Here is an 18,855-nt window from a genome sequence, read left to right as displayed (position 1 = left end):
CCTGGTACTGGAGGCGGGGTCTTCAAGGCGGAGCCGGGCCTAGTGCTGGGGGCGGGGTTAGAGGCGGGACCGGGGGGGGGGCTAGAACTAGAGGCGGGGCCTATCTTAGTACTGGGGGCGGGGTCTTCGAGGCGGGGCAGGCCTAGTGCTGGGGGCGGGTTCAAGGCGGCCCGGAGGAGGTCCTAGATCTAGGGGCGGGGCTCAGAGGGCGGCTCGGGCTCCGGGGCGGTCCTAGAGGTGGGACCTGGAGGGAGCGGGCCTGTGATTGGGAGAGCGGCAGGGATGTCTGGGATTGGAGTGGGCGAGGTGGGGCCCGCCAAGGGGTGACGCGAATGCGGAGGTGACGCCGTGTGTCGCGCGCCCCTTCCGGCGCGGGGAGGGGGCTTAAGATCCGGGCTGCTCGGCCGCAGGCGGCCTCCAGCGCCGCGGCATGTAGCGCGGGGGACCCCGGCTCCCCAAGCCGAGCCTGCCCGCCCAGCCGTAAGTTTCCCCTGGGGCCGGTGGTGGGCGGGCCCTCGGCCTGAGCGCGGGCACCGGAGTCCAGCCGGTCCCCGCGGAGGGAGCAACCGTCCCGTCCCTTCCGCGCCCCGCGTCCCCAGGGTCCCAGGCCGTGGCCCCTGGAGCCGGCCGCGCCTCGGGCTTCCCGGCGGCCGGGTTGTAAACATTTCCGGCCCCTCCCACCGCGCGCCGCCTCCCTGGCGGCCTGCAAGCAGCGCGGACCGGGTGGGCTACGCGTCTCGGCCGTGCCCCGCCGTGCGGTGAGTGCTGCGGCCTCTGTCCGCCGGGGCCCTGGGTCAGCCGGAGCCGCGCCTCGGGCCCTGGCGGCGCGCTTGGGCAGCGGGGTGTGGGGCTGGGGACGCCGGGACGCCCTGGCAAGGGTCCTCGGCCCACGGTCTTGGCAGGTCCGCGCCGACCGGTCGCCCACCTTCCAAGGGCCAGAATTTCAGCTTTCACAATTTGGCGGCGGGGACAGTGTACGCAGGGAGAAAGGAGGCTGCGGGGCTTTAGATGGGCCATGGATTTCGAATACGGACTGGAATGGCCGGGTTGTGGTGTTGTTTTCCAGAATGAAGCCGGGTGGGTCTGTATACTGCTTTTCTGGGATTGTAGGGATTGGGTAGGCTTTGAGGGTGCAGCTGCCGTGGCTGGTGTGCTATAGCAGTCATACCCTGTGAGGAGCTAGCCAGGCTGGTGGCACTGAGCAGACTGCAGCGTCAGACCTGCCGGCTTCCAGCCACGACGTTTATCTGTGTGCCCATGTTGTGGGGGGCCCTCAGGGAACCAGTCATAAGTACCTGTGTGCTGTCCGTTTTAGGGCAGAGCTGCACGAGAACTGTACCGACTGGAAGAGTGGAATCTAAACACAACTCTGGGCTGGAGGGGAGGAGGGTCCAGAAATTGCATAATTTCCAAAGAAACCTATTTGCCAACCCGTTAGGAGAGACGCAGAATCCGGGAGGCCCCCCGCCGCCAGTGGAGGAACTCCACCACCTTAAGTAGGCTTTACGGCTATCTTTAGTTTATGTAGCCTGGCCTCATTTTACCTTTGCCAGGCTCTTTATGAAAAAGTGGATTATTTCCTGCCTAGGGCTGTGTCCTTCCCTGCTCCTGCCTTGGTTCACTTTGTACCCTTTGTACCTTTCTGGAACACCCTGCTCCCAGCTCTGCCCGTCACGATCCTTCCTTCTACAGATCCTTTCTTCCCTGGTCACGTCAACTGAAGTGGAACTTTTCTAGGGGGAAAAAAACGAAACAGCTTTTCTTCTGAGTCCCTTCAGCATTTAGCCTTGTAGTGATATTGAAAAGCGATTTCTCCCTCTCAAAATAGGGTCATTTCACATCTCCAGCACCGCTCGCTGCTTTCTCCCTGTAGCCACACCACCACACATTGTCGTTGTCAACAGTCCGTGGGTGTCTCGAGATGCCTGAAGAATACAACTTGCCCTTCTTTCTAAGTCAGTGCCTGTGTTCTGCTTTCCTGGGAGATTGCCTTGGACACGCTGTTAACACTGTTGCCACGTGAGGCCCTCCCCTCGCACTGTGGTCACAGTATAAGGCGGCCAGCTGTTTTTGTAGCTGGAAGTCTTGTTAATGCAGTGGCACCCTCTCCCCCAACCCAGCGCTGGGGGTCATCACTGTTGTTAGGCTCTGCCAGACAAGTCGTTGAGCATGCTCCCCAGCTCTGCACACACTTTGCTTTTGTTTCACAGGGGCCTCTGGGGTGCACAGTGTAAAATGAGTACCATGTTGTGTGTTGTGTCTCCTACCAATGTGTTTGAAAAGGAGGTATTGAAATCTCCCCCCCCATGGCTGTGTACAGTTTGTTTAGTTTTTGCATCATGACATTAGGAGAGTTGACGTGTCTCTGTTAGGGACCAGACCTCTCCTGTGGGGAGAGCTGCAAAAGAAGGCAGTCCCTAGTCACTGTCGGGCAATCTCAGATATGGGCTTTGCTGTGACTCGTTTTTCCCCAGCAGATTTAGAAAGCCACTCTCCCTAACAGTGTAGAGAAGATAGCCATGTGCTTTTTCTATAGTGTTAAATAGTTTTAGATGTAGAATAATGAAAATCAAGTGAGACATATATGAATGCATGGTACCTACCGAATTGCTAAGAACCTGGGGATCTCGGGTAGAAAAACTTCTCGAAGCAGCTTTGTGCTTTGACTCCAGTGAAGGAGCGGGCTGTTGCCTGGAAAACTTGGAAATGGGTTTGCAGTTTCCAAAGCCTGTAAGAGAAATAACTGGCTGGTGCTCTAAAATCAGTCTTTCCCCCAAGTTTGGCACAGGATTATCTTATTGTGGGAGCACAGTTGCCTCCCTGTCTCCACAGCTTTACGCTCTAATATCCTCGGTTTATCCAGTGGGAAAGCTTAGTGGCTGCGGTTATTAGCCAGAGTTGAGGAAATCCTATCAGAAATGCACTCAACTCTATTGTGATGTGCTGCGTTGGGTGTGGCTGGTTTGAGGGAAAAGATGTTTCCTCTGAAGGACATCAACACATAGAAGGCTGGCAGAAAGCTGAAGTGTACTTTGGCTCTGAGCCTGCATCTCCCAGAATCAGTCCAGTATGCTAGGAGGTTGTGCTGATTTTATATAGTAGATGAAGACGATCGCTTGCAATGCCTGATTGGCTGTGAGTGGGCTGCCCCAGAGAAATGACACCTTCAGGATCTTTTGTCATTCGCTCTTCCTTCCAAGCCTCCCATCCCTGTCTCTCCCTTTCTTGTCTCTGTGTTGCTACAACTTAGGAGATCAAACTGGGCAGCGGACTTAGCTCACTCAAATGGTTTGGCCTCTATTGACCTCCATTGTGTGTGCTTCAGTGCAGGACAGAGAAGTTATATGATGAGTTGTAGCTGATGGCAGATCTGTGTTGTCACTGGCATGTCCGTCAGGTTTGGTGGCTCTGGCTTTGGAAGATATGGAAGTGGTGGAAACTACTGAGAGGGAATAGGGAATTAGCAAAAAGTGGTTTGGACAAGAAAGAGAAGAACTTCATGTTGAGCAAGAGGACATAAAACTTCTAGATCAAATGGAGAGTAAGGGGCCCGGCGGCGTGGCCTAGCGGCTAAAGTCCTTACCTTGAACGCCCCGGGATCCCATATGGGCACCGGTTCTAATCCCGGCAGCTCCACTTCCCATCCAGCTCCCTGCTTGTGGCCTGGGAAAGCAATCGAGGACGGCCCAATGCATTGGGACCCTGCACCCATGTGGGAGACCCGGAAGAGGTTCCTGGCTCCTGGCATCGGATCGGCACGCACCGGCCTGTTGCGGCTCACTTGGGGAGTGAATCATCGGATGGAAGATCTTCCTCTCTGTCTTTCCTCCTCTCTGTATATCCGGGTTTCCAATAATAATAAGATCTTAAAAAAAAAAAAAAATGAAGAGTAAGAATAGCGACTGACTTTGCCTCTAATCCTTGCAGCCTCATTGTCCAACCTAAGAGTTAATGAACGTAGTGCATACCTATTTTATGAAAGGTTCTCTCCCTCTGCCTGCCCACAGCGGAGAAGTTGGGTCTCTTTATGCCACTGAGTTCTGACCCCAATTAGAGACGTGTCATTTTGTGACCTATGTGGCACTGCTTCTCAGAAACTGGGCTGGTTCTGTTGTTTTCTGTCTGCCTTGGCAGCCTGCTCTGCAGAATTTTAAACTAAATGTGCTTTTTTTTTGTAACTTCTCCAACATGACCAAAGCTCAGTACATTTTTGCTCATAGTATAAATTACTTCTTAACGAAACTGTTTATTCAGTAGCACATCCTTTGGCGGAAACCTGTTTTGAGGTCAGCCTGTTGAGAAATATTTCGTAACATATCTCTTGAGGTTCTTTGCGGGGCCCAGCTTCCTGTTCTCCCCAAGCTCCACTGCTGGCTGGCTTCTGTCTTGCTGGAATCTTCCATATTTAAAGGAAGTGGGGTTGTCTGTGCTGACAACACATGAAGGTGGTGGTTGTCTTGGGCTGGATTTGCCTATTGCTTTCAGCTATGGCTGCAGGTTGAGCACAGCATGAGGCTTGACTGTTTTGAAACTAGAGGGCTGTGCTCACTTGAGGGCAGAGTTAGATTAGTCAATGTTCTCCAGACAGATCCAGTAGATTGGGTGGGTTGATGAACAGACGGACAAGAGGGAACTTACTGGAGCACCTGGCTTGTAGGATTATTGAGAGTAGGTCCCAGGGTAGGCCATCTGCAAGCTGGGGACCCTGGAATGCTGGTGGTCTGACCCTGTCCACATCCAAAGGCCTCAGCACTAGGGAGGCTGGTGGGGTAAGTCTCAGTGCCCTGGGGGGCTGCTGCCACTAGTCCAACCCGATGTTCCCAAAGGCTGGAGAATCTGAAGCTTTTGATGTCCAAGGCAGAAGCAGTGTGTCCTGCTGAAAGCAAGAAGGCAACAGCTGAGGGAGAGAAATGAATTCTGCCCTTCTGTTCAGCTGGACCCTCAGCCCATTTGATGGTAGCACCCACAGTGAGTGAGGGCAGATGTCCCTTACTCTACTAGTCTTCTAGAAACAAGCTCACAGGTGTACCCTTGCCAGCTGTCTGGGTGTTCCTGAATCTATCTAAGCCTATGCATAAAATAACCATCACACATGATTATATCTATCCAGTTACAGTCCCTGAGAAGAATTTTTGATTACTCTTGGATAAAAGCTACCACAAGATGCCAAAGATGTTTGTGTGCGTAATGAACAACCATGAACAATAGAGCATCTTGTACGGGAGTGAAGTGACCTCTCCTGTAGCCAGCTCACTCCATGTGCAGGTTTTACTTGGCCTTCTTTGCAATGGCCTATGGTTACTGGGGCTTGGGTAACCAATGCAAGAAAACGCTAATACCTGCCTACAGCTTCCCTATGAGTAATACAGTCCTTGGGAGGGGGGAGAACTAGTAATTTACAGTATAGTAAACATCTTTGGAAACATCTTCCTCTTTTTTTGTATTATTGGCATCTCTCTAAGGCCTGATTTGGCATTTCTATTCAGAGACCAGCCCAAGAACCCAACGTATTTTTTTTTTTTTTTTTCTTTTTTTTTTTTTTTTTAATTTTTTTCTTTTTATTGTATTGTTGTTGACAATCTTTACATAGTTAATTACAGTTAAAGGAAAAAGAAGAAAAAAAAAAGAAAAAAAGAAAAAAAAATGTTCAGGGGGATAGGAAAGTGGGCAATGCCACTATGTCCATATTGTTTCCATCATGCATCTGAGGTAAAGGGGGACATTGAGGGAGAAGCCCCACCCGGTTTCCCGCCCACCCCAAGTCCCGGATGTGGGGCATGCTCCGAGATATGTGCCCAAGTGGTGCTAATAGTTCTCCAGTTATGAATCGCTGCCAGTTTCGCTCGATGAGGTCGTCCACTGATTGACATGGTCCATCATAAAGTCTCCGTTTGCCCCATAATTTGCTGCCAACATATAGCTGAGATGAATGACTGTCCCGTTCTGTCTTCTGTCTTTTCTTGGTTAGAGTTCTGAGTCCAGCAGTTCGATTGGGGAGATCTCCAAAGAAACCTTGAGGTATTCCCAGACTAGATTCTTACATGTTCTAGCAAGCACAGGGCCCGGCACAGTCCATCACCACAGTCAGCTGGTGGTTGCAACTGCTGGGTTGGTTCTGTTTTCAGCCCCACGTTGCACTGGAACCAATGGGTGTTGCAGTCCAGTCTGGTTCGGCCCTTACATCAACCAGTGGGAGCTACAGCCTAGCCGGGGCGACCCACAATAACCCCCACCAAGCCCGCCCCCTACCCTGGTTTGCCAGTATGTGTAGCAGAAGACCAGTCTGTCCCCCATCCCATTTGGCTCTGGTACTTGTCAATGGGTATTAAAGCTTAGTTCTAGCTAATCAACTCAACCATCCAGCTCTTACGAATGTTGTTGAGTGCCTCTCTATCTAGCCATCCCAGCCCCCGTCCTAGTTTTCATGCCCTCCCACGGGAATATGATCCAGGAAGGGGGAACCCACTTTTCCCTCCCAGGTCTCTCTGTCCCGGTTTATGCACTCTTTAGGTGGTCCTGTGATTTGACTTGACAGAATTAGTCCCCAGTGCCAGCTTCTGCCAGCTGATGCTGCGGCCCTGATCTAGTCCACATGCAGCGCACAGGTGTTATAGCCTTGCTTAGTCGGGTCTGTCTCTATCCCAGCCAACACTCTCCAGTGGGAGTAGCTGACCGGCGAGGGGACCAGCCCCTTAATCCCCCCACCAGCTCTGCCCCTTCCTTCCTGGATCTCACGTGTGCTGGATGGGTGCTGCATTCATATCCAGTACAGGCAACCATGCCCTGGCATTCCATAATGTGTACTGGTTTTGTCGCAACCAAACCCGGCCCATCCCACACTCTGGTCTGGCGATCGGATTTGCCAGTGGTCGACATGAACTGATTCAGCCTGATCTGCTCCTGACCCATGCTGAATGTATGCCAGTGGGAAACTTTCCATGGCCTATTCTGGGCTGTTTCCTATCATGCTTCTTGCGCTTACCTGCAGGGACTGTGTCCTGCCAGAGGAGTTGCCCAGGCTCCTCCATCAGAACCCCTCCCAATGCCAGATTTTGCGCTTGCCAGGGGGTTCTTGAGCCAGCCCTACTCAGTTCACCTCCTGTCCTAGCAGGAACAGTGAACCCAACGTATTTTTATGACTTCTCCTAGAAAACTGAATCCTGGGTTTCTTCATTTTTTTCTAAAGGATATCTGTCTCTAGTTTCTGAAAACCTGAACCCAGTAGTGCATAGCTAATGGGCGTTGGTTGTTGGGACAGGGTCTGTAGAGCTGGTTATTAGGATGTGTGTGTGGCAAAGGACAAACCTGGGGCTGCTGCTGGCCTTCAACTTCCCGCTTCCAGGTAAGCTGTTGCTTGCTTAAGGGGAGCTTGTGATGAAATCTCCTGGGCGAGCCGGGCTATAATCCTAGAATGCCTATAGAATTAGCAGATCCTACAAAGAAGTTACGCCACTGGATATCCCTCCCACAACCGAGTGCCTTTAGTTTTCAGGACACATTTGTCAGAGCACTCATAGCTAGAGCACAGCTGAGTCCATTGGTGTTTGCCTGGGTGGTAGTACGGCCAGCAGCCCAGAGTTGGCATCACGTTTTTCTTCCTGGTGGGCAAGACCATTCTGCCATGTGGACTCCACACCTGTGGAAGGGAGGGTGGAGAGGGTAGCTGTTTCTCTGGTGATAATGCGGTGTGGTAACATAGCTTCTTCAAAGGCAAGTGCCCAGGTGTAGGTGTTCATATCCACATCAGCAGGACCAGCAGATTCTTAATAAAGAAAGCTGTGGAAGAAAGGATAGGAGCAGAATCCATCTCAGCCATTAGTTGACCTTTAGAATTGAAGACACAGCCTGGGTTAATTATAGCTGTGTCTTAGTTGATAATCAATTATGGAAGTGAGGCTGTAAGAGGACCCACCACCAACCTTACGCTGTGTTTCCCTTTAGCTTGGACCATCACAGGGAGATCTCTGCCCCTGGGGGCTGAGGGACCCCCAGCCTTCCTGCAAGCTGAAGCTGCAGGGTCCTGCTGCACCAGCCAGATGTCTTCACACAAAGGATCCGTGGCGGCGCAGAGCAATGGGGCGCCTGCCGCTAACAGGGAAGCTGACTCAGTGGAACTGACTGAACTGGGACCCCTGCTGGAGGAGAAGGGCAAGCGGTCGGTCACCGGCCCCACAAAAGTAAGTGCCCCCTGGGGAGTCCTTCTGCAGCCGCTCTGTCCTTGGCCCACTGTTGGTCTCTGTGCCTTAGGATCTCACCTCCCCTGAAGGAGCAGAAATGGAACATCCTGGAACATCTGTGTGCAAGACGTTGTCACCATCTTTTTGCCTGTTTTTTCCACTCATCTGTGTAACCCTAGAGTTTAACACAAGCTCTGAGAGCCAGGAAGTCACCAGTTACCAACTGGGAAGAAAGCAGGCAGATAGGATTAGGTCTGACTTCAGGTAGAAATATAATTTCCTATCATTCTGATGATACAGAATCTCTCAAGTGTGAGACTGTTGGGCGCAGCACAATGGCTCAGCGGCTAGATCCTCGCCTTGCATACACCAGGATCCCATGTGGATGATGGTTCATGTCCCAGCTGCTCCAATTCCTATTCAGCTTCCTGGCCTGGGAAGGCAGTAGATGGCCCAAAGCTTTGGGATTGTGCAGCCAGCATGGGAGACCTGGAAGAGGTTCTTGGCTCCTGTTTTCAAATCAGCTCAGCTCTGGCCGTTGCAGCCAACAAGTGAACCAGCAGTTGGGAAGACCTTTGTCTCTCCTTCTCTTTCCAATTAAAAAAAAAAAAAAGTGTGAGAATTCTGCAGGTAACAGGTGCACGGGAGAGACTCTACTGCTGTCAGGAGCCATCTCCCTTCTAGTCATTCTCAACATGGTTGTCATCATACTTACAGTCTACCCACGAGCGATGGGGAAAGCTGTGTCCCTTTTGAAGACACTCCCCACTCTGTCACACTTGGAGCCAGAATGTAATTACGGCTCTCTCCAGCCACAGTGGAGGCTTGGATGTGGTCTTTTCCTTGGGCCTTAGTAGCACTGCCACCCCAAAGAAAAACTAAGGACTTCCCAAGGAAGAGGTAAAGAATGGATGTTGGGATAGGCAAGGCCAAATCTGCATCAGAATCTAAAGACAACCACGTGTTTACCAGGGATTCTTCTCGGGAGAAAGAGCAAGCCTCCCAGAAAAGGAGCTGAACTGTCCCTGTGCCATACTCATGGTCCAGAGCCTTGGGACTGAGAGAACAGCTCCTTCTGTGGCTGTATTCTGCTGCTCTGTGGGAGCCAGTCTGAGCCCTAAGCCTCCTGGGAGTCTGCATGGATACAAAGTTGCATCCAGGAGAGCATCCCCAGGGTCAGCTCACAGGACCAGCAGCAGGATTAAGGAAGGAACTGGATGCGACTCAATGTCTGCTTCATCCTTTTCAAAGTGTAGTGTCTGAAAGAATTGTGGGAAGTTGGGGAAGTTGGGACTGCTGTGCTTGAAAAGGATGGGCCGTTGACTCTTAACACCTGGGGCTGGTGTGCTCATCCTGTGTCCCTTTGCTGTTGGCTCTGCCATCATGCCAGTGAAAGTGCAGTGGAACTTTCATTCATTTACAGAGTGTTCATAAATCTCATGCCACAGTGTTGGGAACCCAGTAAGTAGGAGGGGACTTCAACAGTTTTTAAAAAGGAGGGGGATATAAAGGTGAGTGTATTTTGGTATGAAAAAAGTTGGAAATCCATACTTGCAGTTTTTCATAATATACATTTTTTTAGGAGCTTTTGTGGGGTTTTTTTTTTGGTAGGGATTTATTATTTTCATTGCAAAGGCACATTTTTACAGACAGAAGGAGAGACAGAGATCTTCCAGCCACTGGTGACTCCCCAAATGACCGCAGCATCAGGAGCCAATCTGAAGTCAGGAGCTTCTTCTAAGTCTGTCACACAGGTACAGGACCCCAAAGCTTTGGGCCATCCCCTGCTGCTTTTCTAGGCCACATGCAAGGAGCTGAATGGGAAGTGAAATAGCCAGGACATGAACTGGCGATCATATGGGATATTGATGCTTGGAAATGGAGGATTAGCCAATTGAGAGTAGTAGTAGTAGTAGTAGTAGTAGTAGTAGTAGTATTTTAGATGATGTTTCCATAGTTTATCAGGGCGGGAAGGATCCAGGGTCAGGGAAAAGTGAGTGTGGTTATTGTTTCCAAACTTTGTATTCTTCCCATTTCTAAGGGGAGAGGGGAGACACCATACCCAGCCTCTTAACAATCCCCAGAACCCAAGGATGGAGAACAGCTACCCGGTATCAATGCAGCATTCCAATGTGGTACATGCCCAGGAGCTTTTTGGATACTCCTCATATTAAATATCTTTATTTCCATTGACCAAGAACTCTGTGAAGCATCTTCATGTCATGCTTTTGGCCCAGTACAGGAGGGAGGCTGGATGAGAAGCACTGGGTTTGGGCCTCTTGGACTGTGTCTGATCTGGAATAGACTTCCTGGATGAGTGTTAGTGTTAAATGTTTGCTTTTTTCCTACAGGTTGAAGAGGAGCAAACATGCCCTGTGCCCCAGGAAGAGGAAGAGGAGGTGCGGGTGCTCACGCTCCCCTTGCAGGCCCACCACGCCATGGAGAAGATGGAAGAGTTTGTGTACAAGGTGCTGTTTCAGAGCTTGGTCATGCAGTGGGGAGATGGCAAGCTTATCTGGGGTGTCCCCAGTGGCAGGCTGTCGCGGGTGGAGGCACGGTTACCCCTGTGGGTGGGATTGTTTGTTGCTGAAGGTGAAGTAAATCGATTCAAATAAGACTGGCTAAACGTTTAGTGCTTACTGTTTCAGGCCATGTTCCAGATATACTCTACAAGGGGGTTCTTAGCTGTTCTGTGATAATATATGTGAGCATGCTACAGTGGAGTACATAGGCATTCATGGTGAACTCGAATGGATTAAAATGGCAATTTTTAAGTAGTAAGGAATATTTTGAGATAACAGCAGAATAAGTTCGTGAAAGCCTCTGAGATCTTGATGGAGACAGAGCCATAAGTTCTACTACTTCTGTATCTGGGCATGAGGAAAACTAGAAATTCAATTAAAGGCAAATGAAAACAAGATACTTCTTTCTGTGTAAGTTTTCATCCGCTCCCCAGGAGTTGTCCGTTGTGCTTGGAACCTAGATGAAGGCTCCTCTGGGGAAGTCCCAGCCTGAAAGACCTCAGAATCTTATCTGTGGGAAGGGCGGAGCCAGGGTCCATCTCCTAGAGGAAGGGGGCCAAGAAGGGACCTGATCTGTCATTTCATCTCCCCCCACTTTTTTTTATTATATTTTTTACGATCTTGACATAGTTAATTAGGGTAAGTCATTTTATCTTTATTGACTGTTTTAATTTTAAATTTTCAAGTAGCCTAAAGAAATGTGCCATATCTCCTTAAAAAGTTGAAAACATGTGCCTAAGCATATCCAGATATACTGACATGAAACAAGGACAAAATTATTTTTTTAAAGATTTATTTTATACAATTTTTTATTGGAAAGTCAGATATACAGAGAGGAGGAGAGACGGAGAGGAAGATCTTCCGTCCAGTGGTTTCTCCCAGGTGGCCGCAACAACCAGAACTGTGCTGACCTGAAGCCAGGAACGAGGAACTTTCTCCAGGTCTCCCATACGGGTTGCAGGATCCCAAGGCTTTGGGCCGTCCTCAACTGCTTTCCCAGGCCACAAGCAGGGAGCTGGATGGGAAACAGGGCAACCGAGATTAGAACCGGTGCCCATATGGGATCCTGGCACATGCAAGGCAAGGACTTTAGCCGCTAGGCCACCGTGCTGGACCCCAAGACAGAATGATTTTAAAGTGATCAGTATGTGAGTCAGCGCTGTGTTCGCCCACTCAGCTGTGCCTTGTCTCTCAGTCCGTGCTAGTTTCCTCCTCTTACCCAACTGACGCCTTCCTAGATGAGCTCTTCCTCTCCTGCCTGCCCTGGGAGAAGCCACTATTTTCCCAGCTCTGCTAGAGTGAGTGTATCTGTTCTAGGTCTGGGAGGGACGTTGGAGGGTCATCCCCTATGATGTGCTGCCTGACTGGCTCAAGGACAATGACTACTTGCTTCACGGCCACAGACCACCCATGCCCTCCTTTCGGGCCTGCTTCAAGAGCATCTTCCGCATCCACACGGAAACTGGCAATATCTGGACCCATCTGCTTGGTGAGTGACTTGGATGTGAGGGAAGTCCAAATTGTTTCCTTATCTGCCAAGGGAAGTTTGTGTAGTCTTTGTCCATTGCAAGGAAAATCAGTGTAGTCGCACTGATAGCTGGAGTTGTGCCTCCACCCCGACCCTTTAAGATTCATTTATTTATTTGAAAAGCAGAGTTACAGAGATGGAGAGGCAGACACCTTCCATCCATTACACTCCTCAAATGGCCACAGTGGCTAGGGCAGGACAAAATCAGGAGCCTAGAACTCCATCAGACTGTCCCACATGGATGCAGGGGGCCAAGAATGTGAGCCATCCGCTGCTGTTTTCCCAGGTGCATCAACAGGCAGTTGGATTGGAAAGGCAGCAGCCAGGACATAAACTGCCACTCAGATGGGATGCTGGTGTTGCATACGGTAGCATAAGCTGCTGCACCACAGTGCTAGCCCCTGGAGTTGTTTCTTTAAATTCCCAGTGACTTTGGTCAATCTTCAATTACTGATTTTATTTTATTTTTTTTATTTTTTCAATTACTGATTTTAAAGACTGGAGGTTGAAGACTAGAAACGGGAGAAAGTAGGAGTAGAGAGTCCTGTGATCTGTGGCAGGACTGTTACAGACAGGGGCCGTTTCTTTAGTTCGTAGCTTCCCGTGGTTTAAAAAGCCCACATTTCAGACAGTGATCTTTTTGCTGTTTTGTTTCTTATTTTTTGTTTTGTTTTATGACTATTTGTTTTTTTTTCCCATGAAGTTTTTGACTTAGAGTTCCCACAAACTGATTTAAGCTTCTGACCCAGTGGTTCACTGATTTAAAACCATCCACCATCAGTGTGCACTTTCTCCTCACAGCTTTTTGTTTTGTCTTTTTCCACAGGTTTTGTGCTGTTTCTCTTTTTGGGAATCTTGACCATGCTCAGACCAAATATGTACTTCATGGCCCCTCTCCAGGAGAAGGTGGTGTTTGGGATGTTCTTTTTGGGTGCAGTGCTGTGTCTCAGTTTCTCCTGGCTCTTCCACACCGTCTATTGTCATTCAGAGAAAGTCTCTCGGACTTTTTCCAAGTGAGTTGAAGGCACAGCAGTGGGACAAGGCCAACACTGCTGTCACACCGTGATCCTGGTGCTGAAGGTCTTTAACTCCTGCAGTGTCTGCATCTGCTCATTCATTCCCCAAATGCCTACTGGGGTGAGGGCTGGACTGGGCCAGGCCGGGCTGGAACCAGGAGACAGGGACTCAATCCTGGTCTCCCGCTTGGGTAGCAGGAACCCAGTTGCTTGAACCCTAACCGCTGCCTCCGAGGGTCTGTATTGGCAGGAAGCTGAAGTCAGAGGGCAGGCCTGAGAATTGAGCTCCTGTACTTCCGTGTGGGATGCAGGCCTCAAGCACAAGACTAAATGCCTGGCCCCAAAGGAAAGATTTGTTGTGTGCATATGGTTGGATGACAAAGCTTTTCTCTTAAATGTTTCATGAAAAAAAAAACTGCAACCTCCTAAACAGGTAGACTTTAGTGAAATTTATATTCTACCTGAACAACACTCTTTCTTAAGCTTGGGGTACTGGTAGGCTGCTTTCCATGACCTGTACCCAGTGCTAGCTTGCCTTCCTGCTGGCCCAGCCCAGGCAGGGTGTGGTGAACAGTGTGTGCTCCGTCTGCCACAGCGCCCCACACCATCAGGTAGAGCTTATCTTGGCTGCCCATGCCCTGCTGGAAGCCCAGATGTCCATCAGCGCGTGCTTGCCCTCTTGCCAGCTCTGAGCCTGGGCTCCTGTTTGGATGCTTGTTTTGTTTGAATTGGTTTTGGTGGTGATGGTTTTTCTCCCAGTAACACCAATTACAAGAATACATTTCATCACTTAAAAAATTACATGAAACAGTACCAAACAAAATGTCTCTTAATAATGCTCCTAAACTAAGGAGTTTGGTTTATTGCTCATTCTTTCAGAATGGGGGAATCATTGGAGCCCCTTCTGAGTGTGATGTAGGGGGCTAGCTTCTCAATTCCAATACCCACTAAGGGGATGGAGGTCTGCACACAACAAGTTTTAGAGCCTTTTCCAGTTTAACTCATCTGAAAGAGTTTTCATATGCGACTTTATTCGCCGAATGGCTGCACAGCCAAGGCTAGGCCAAGCCAAAGTGGGGGACATAGGTCTTCCATGCAGATATCTGGGACCCAAACACTTAAGCGATATCACCTATTGCCTCCCAGGGTGCACGTTAGCAAGAAGCGGCACTAGAAACAGTGGGGACTTGAGTCCAGGCATTCTGATAGAATGAGGGTGTCCCCAACACTGTTCGCCACTGTGCCACAATACCAGTTGGCTTTTCCACTTTAAAATAGCAGTGCTTGACTTTGAATCTTAATTCCAGATACAGGATGAATTGTAGAGGAAGTGAAGAGAGGCTGAGGATGGTGAAGAGGAAGTAGTAGAGGAATGAGCTATGCCACTTCTCAGCTTCTCCTATTGACGTGTTTCATTTCTGTGATTCTTTTTTAGACTGGACTATTCAGGGATTGCTCTACTGATTATGGGGAGCTTTGTCCCCTGGCTCTATTACTCCTTCTACTGCTCCCCACAGCCACGGCTCATCTACCTCTCCATCGTCTGTGTTCTGGGCATTTCTGCCATCATCGTGGCACAGTGGGACCGTTTTGCCACCCCTAAGCACCGGCAGACAAGAGCAGGTGAGTCTGGCAGACTCAAGCTTGGGCCCTAAGGCTTACGGTTTGGGGACCCACCTAAACCTTGATTGTTAGCACATTTCAACATGGCTCAAGTTCTTAAAGCCAAGTTTACTACTGCTTGATAGGCTGTTAATAGGACAGTTCATCAGTTAGCTGCTCTTTTTTTTTTTTTAATTATTTATTATTTTTACTTCATTAATTACATTGTATTATGTGACACAGTTTCATAGGTAGGTAGCTGCTCTTAAACTTGGTTTGAAATAGTTAAAAAATATAGCAGGCATATCATCTCAGTGATGAGTCCCAAGCAGAGGGACCAGAGGATTCAGATGACACGTGCAGAGGGATTCTGTGAAGGAAATGGGATGCCTGGTTGGCAGGTCAAGTACTTTGAGCATATACACTGGGACAGCTGACATCATGGCCACAGGGCTGCACCATGTTTGTTTCAGCTGGATCCTTATCTTATACTTTATTACTTGCAGCAGCACTGTCAATGACCATGAGTCTTCAACCCCTTTAGAATTCTTTAATCTACAGGGGTTTTTTTTACCTTTATTTAAATATTTATAAGTTACATAATATTTAATATTCAACATGTTAAGAATTGAAAGATGTATCCAGTACCAGCTATATGCCAAGCAACATGCCTGAATAAAGCTGTCTATGGGCCCAGCACGGTAGCCTAGCAACTTAAGTCCTCACCTTGAACATGCCGGGATCACATATGGGCACTGGTTCTAATCCCGGCAGCCCTGCTTCCTATCCACTTCCCTGCCTGTGGCCTGGGAAAGCAGTCGAGGAAGGCCCAAAGCCTTGGGACCCTGCACCCACGTGGGAGACCTGGAGGAAGTTCCTGGCTCCTGATTGGCTTCAGGTCAGCACAGCACCAGCCGTTGTGGTCATTTGGGGAGTGAATCATCGGATGGAAGATCTTCCTCTGTCTCTTCCGATCTGTATATCTGACTTTGCAATAAAAATAAATAAATCTTTAAAAATAAATAAAGCTGTCTACAAGATGGAGAAGGTGGCCCCTGCTCTCTGGCTATATGCAGTGTGGGGTGTGTCCAGCAAACACAGGTAGCTGCTACTCTCGGCATGTTAGTCTATCCAAGAGGTTAGCATTCTGGTTGCATTTTTTGTTTGTTTGTTTTTTTAAAGATTTATTTATTTGTATTGGAAAGGTAGATGATCTTCCATCTTGGGTTTATTTCCCAAGTGGCTGGAATGGCCAGAGCTGAGCTGATCCAAAGCCAGGAGCTTCTTCCAGGTCTCCCATGCAGTGCAAGGTCCCAAGGCTTTGGGCCATCTTCAGCTGCTTTCCCAGACCACAAACAGGGAGCTGGATGGGAAATTAAGTAACTGGGACATAACCTGGTGCCCATATGGGATCTTGGTACTTGTAAGGAGAGGATTTAGCCATTGGGTCATAGTGCTGGGCCCAGCATTCTGGTTGCTCAAGCTTTTTATGATCCTAATGGGAAACCTGGCCTCCTCCCTGGCTTGGGAACCAGCTGAGATCTTGCCATCTTAGCTCTGTACCCAGGGCATGCATCAAATGATTTCACTTATCATTTTTGCCTGTACCCATAACAAATAATGAAAATATTACCTGATATTTGTTCCTGTAAAAAGTAAAATCATATAAATCACATGTAGGAAAAATAGGTTACCATGGCTACTTAGAGTGCATAGTAAGACAGCATTGCCTCTCATATGGGAGAGCTGTAACCTAGTGCAATGAACGAATGTTTGCTTTGTTCAGGTGTGTTCCTGGGACTCGGCTTAAGTGGCGTCGTGCCCACCATGCACTTTACTATTGCTGAGGGCTTCGTCAAGGCCACCACAGTGGGCCAGATGGGCTGGTTCTTCCTCATGGCTGTCATGTACATCACCGGAGCTGGCCTTTATGCTGCTCGCATTCCTGAGCGCTTCTTTCCTGGAAAATTTGACATTTGGGTAAGAAATGACTCTTGCAGCAGGGCCTGTCATGGTGATGACCAGCCCAGAATAAAGTCTGAGTAAAAGGTGCCAAGAGGCGGGATGGTGTTGTGGGTACATTGGGGGAAATGGCCAGTATTAACATTTTGGTGTATTTGTGACAAGGATTATGCTCTGAAGTTTCTCTGCAACAAATAATAATCACTTGTGTAATGTGAAGGATTTTTGAGGACAGCGTAGACCAGGCAAATGCTTCCTCCTGCTTGTTGCCAGCTCTTTCTTGCCATTGTCTTAATGCCTCTTCTCATGTTATCCCACAGTTCCAGTCTCACCAGATTTTCCATGTCCTGGTGGTGGCAGCAGCCTTCGTTCACTTCTACGGGGTCTCCAACCTTCAGGAATTCCGTTACGGCCTCGAAGGTGGCTGTACTGACGACTCCCTTCTCTGAGCCTTCCCACCTGAGGGTGGAGGAGGAACTTCCCAAGTGCTTTTAAAAATAACTTCTTTGCTGAAGTGAGAGCAAGAATCTGAGTTGTCTGTTTCTAGAAGAAACCTCTTAGAGAATTCAGTATCAACCAAGCTTCAGCTCACCTTCACACCTACTGGAGATAAACTTCTGCTTCCTTCCTGCCCGCTGGGGAGGGTGGGGATGGGCCCAGCTTCCCACCACCCTCCCCGGCCTGGCAACTACTGGCCCCTCAGAGAGACCATACTTTGAAGCTCATGTTGAGATTTTATCCCCTTCTCTGACCACTTTGGGAAAAAAATTTAAAACTAGGACTTTTCATATTTTTTTTTTCCTGGAAGAAAACGTCCAGTACCCCTGTCCTTACTTTGTAATCTGGATTGTAACAGGTCACCATTTTGTAGCACACTTTTCAAAAACAAGTAGAACCTGGGTCCGTCTTTCTAAGGCCCAGATCTGCTCACACAGCAGGAAGAATAAAGCCACCAACTTTTACCCAACCTGGCTAATCAAGGAGCTGCATCCAGGCTTCAGATAACTTGAGTTTTAATGTTTTGTTTCTTGGCAGAGTAATGTAAGATTAAAATGGGGAAAGATATTTAATATTTAATACTAAGCTTTAAAAAGAAACCTATCATTGCTATGTATCTCAATGCAAAGAGTATGATGATAATAAAACAAAAGTACAGAAAACACTTGGCATTCTAATATAACGTGTATGGTCTTCACTACTTGCACACAACTCCAAGGCATTAAGACAGGAATAGTTTGAAAATCTGCTGAGGTGCAAACACATTATAGGTTTGGACAAGGTGGTGGCTTGTACTGGCCAGTGTGGGAACCTAGTTGGCTTCCTAGCTTCAGCTCCTAATACAGCTTCATTTCTCTCTGCTTCCTGTACAAACATCAGTACTAGAGAAAGCAGTATGCTGTAATAATCTTTAGTAATTAGATTCGCAAAGGTCCTAGGATATTCACCAGAGTTTAGTTGTATTCAAGCCACCTGCCTGCAGCTGTCTGCTCCAGAGGCTTCTTCCTGCTTACAGTGCACACTTGCTGACCTGCGTGGTGTTCACTGATTGTAGTGTTCACTGGCTGGAATTACTTCTCCGCTAAAGTGAAGCCTTTTGAAGCTACAAAGATGAGCTTACTTCCAGAGGCAGGTTTGTATAACGGAAACAACCCTGGAAAAAAGAGGCCAGTGAGAACGATTTCCCAGCCCTAAGTGGTAATCAGGGAAATAAATGTAAATGAAAACCAAGACCATAAATCATTTCACTCCAGCCAGGGTGGAATAAATTAAAAACCCTAGTGCTGGGATGTCGAGGATAGTAGATGCTGCTGGTGAAAGTCTTTATGGGTAGGACCACTTGGCATCGCTATGTAGAGCATACATGTGTGACAACACTCAAACACTCATGTCACAGCATCTCACACGGGATGTATTCAGCCAGCCAGGTTATTTCACTCAAGAAACTGCTTGGGGACCCAGGGCGATAGCCAGTGGCTAAAATCCTCACTTTGCATATGCCAGGTTCCCATATGGGCGCTGGTTCTAATCCTGGCTGCTCCACTTCCATT

General features: G+C 48.8%; 1 protein-coding gene across 3 annotated transcripts; it reads left to right on the top strand.

The window, feature by feature from the left end:
* Positions 1 to 275: 275 nt before the first annotated feature.
* ADIPOR1 (adiponectin receptor 1) lies at positions 276 to 17,969 on the top strand. 3 transcript variants are annotated; one of them, XM_004578753.4, is made up of 8 exons: positions 276 to 480; positions 7,942 to 8,177; positions 10,529 to 10,645; positions 12,017 to 12,188; positions 13,054 to 13,240; positions 14,679 to 14,866; positions 16,632 to 16,825; positions 17,128 to 17,969. In XM_004578753.4, the coding sequence occupies exons 2-8, from the start codon at positions 8,037 to 8,039 to the stop codon at positions 17,254 to 17,256; spliced, it is 1,128 nt and encodes a 375-aa protein (XP_004578810.2). In that variant the 5' UTR covers positions 276 to 480; positions 7,942 to 8,036; the 3' UTR covers positions 17,257 to 17,969. The 3 variants fall into 3 exon arrangements, with proteins under 3 accessions (XP_004578810.2, XP_058525005.1, XP_058525004.1); XM_058669021.1 differs by lacking the exon at positions 276 to 480 and adding an exon at positions 531 to 758; XM_058669022.1 differs by lacking the exon at positions 16,632 to 16,825 and having other exon boundaries at positions 336 to 480.
* The last annotated feature ends 886 nt before the right edge of the window (positions 17,970 to 18,855 follow it).

The sequence above is a fragment of the Ochotona princeps genome, chromosome 10 (genome assembly GCF_030435755.1).
Source record: "Ochotona princeps isolate mOchPri1 chromosome 10, mOchPri1.hap1, whole genome shotgun sequence".
NCBI lineage: Eukaryota > Metazoa > Chordata > Mammalia > Lagomorpha > Ochotonidae > Ochotona > Ochotona princeps.
Note: the sequence above shows the minus strand (reverse complement) of the source record. Positions and strands in the feature narration are given on the sequence as shown.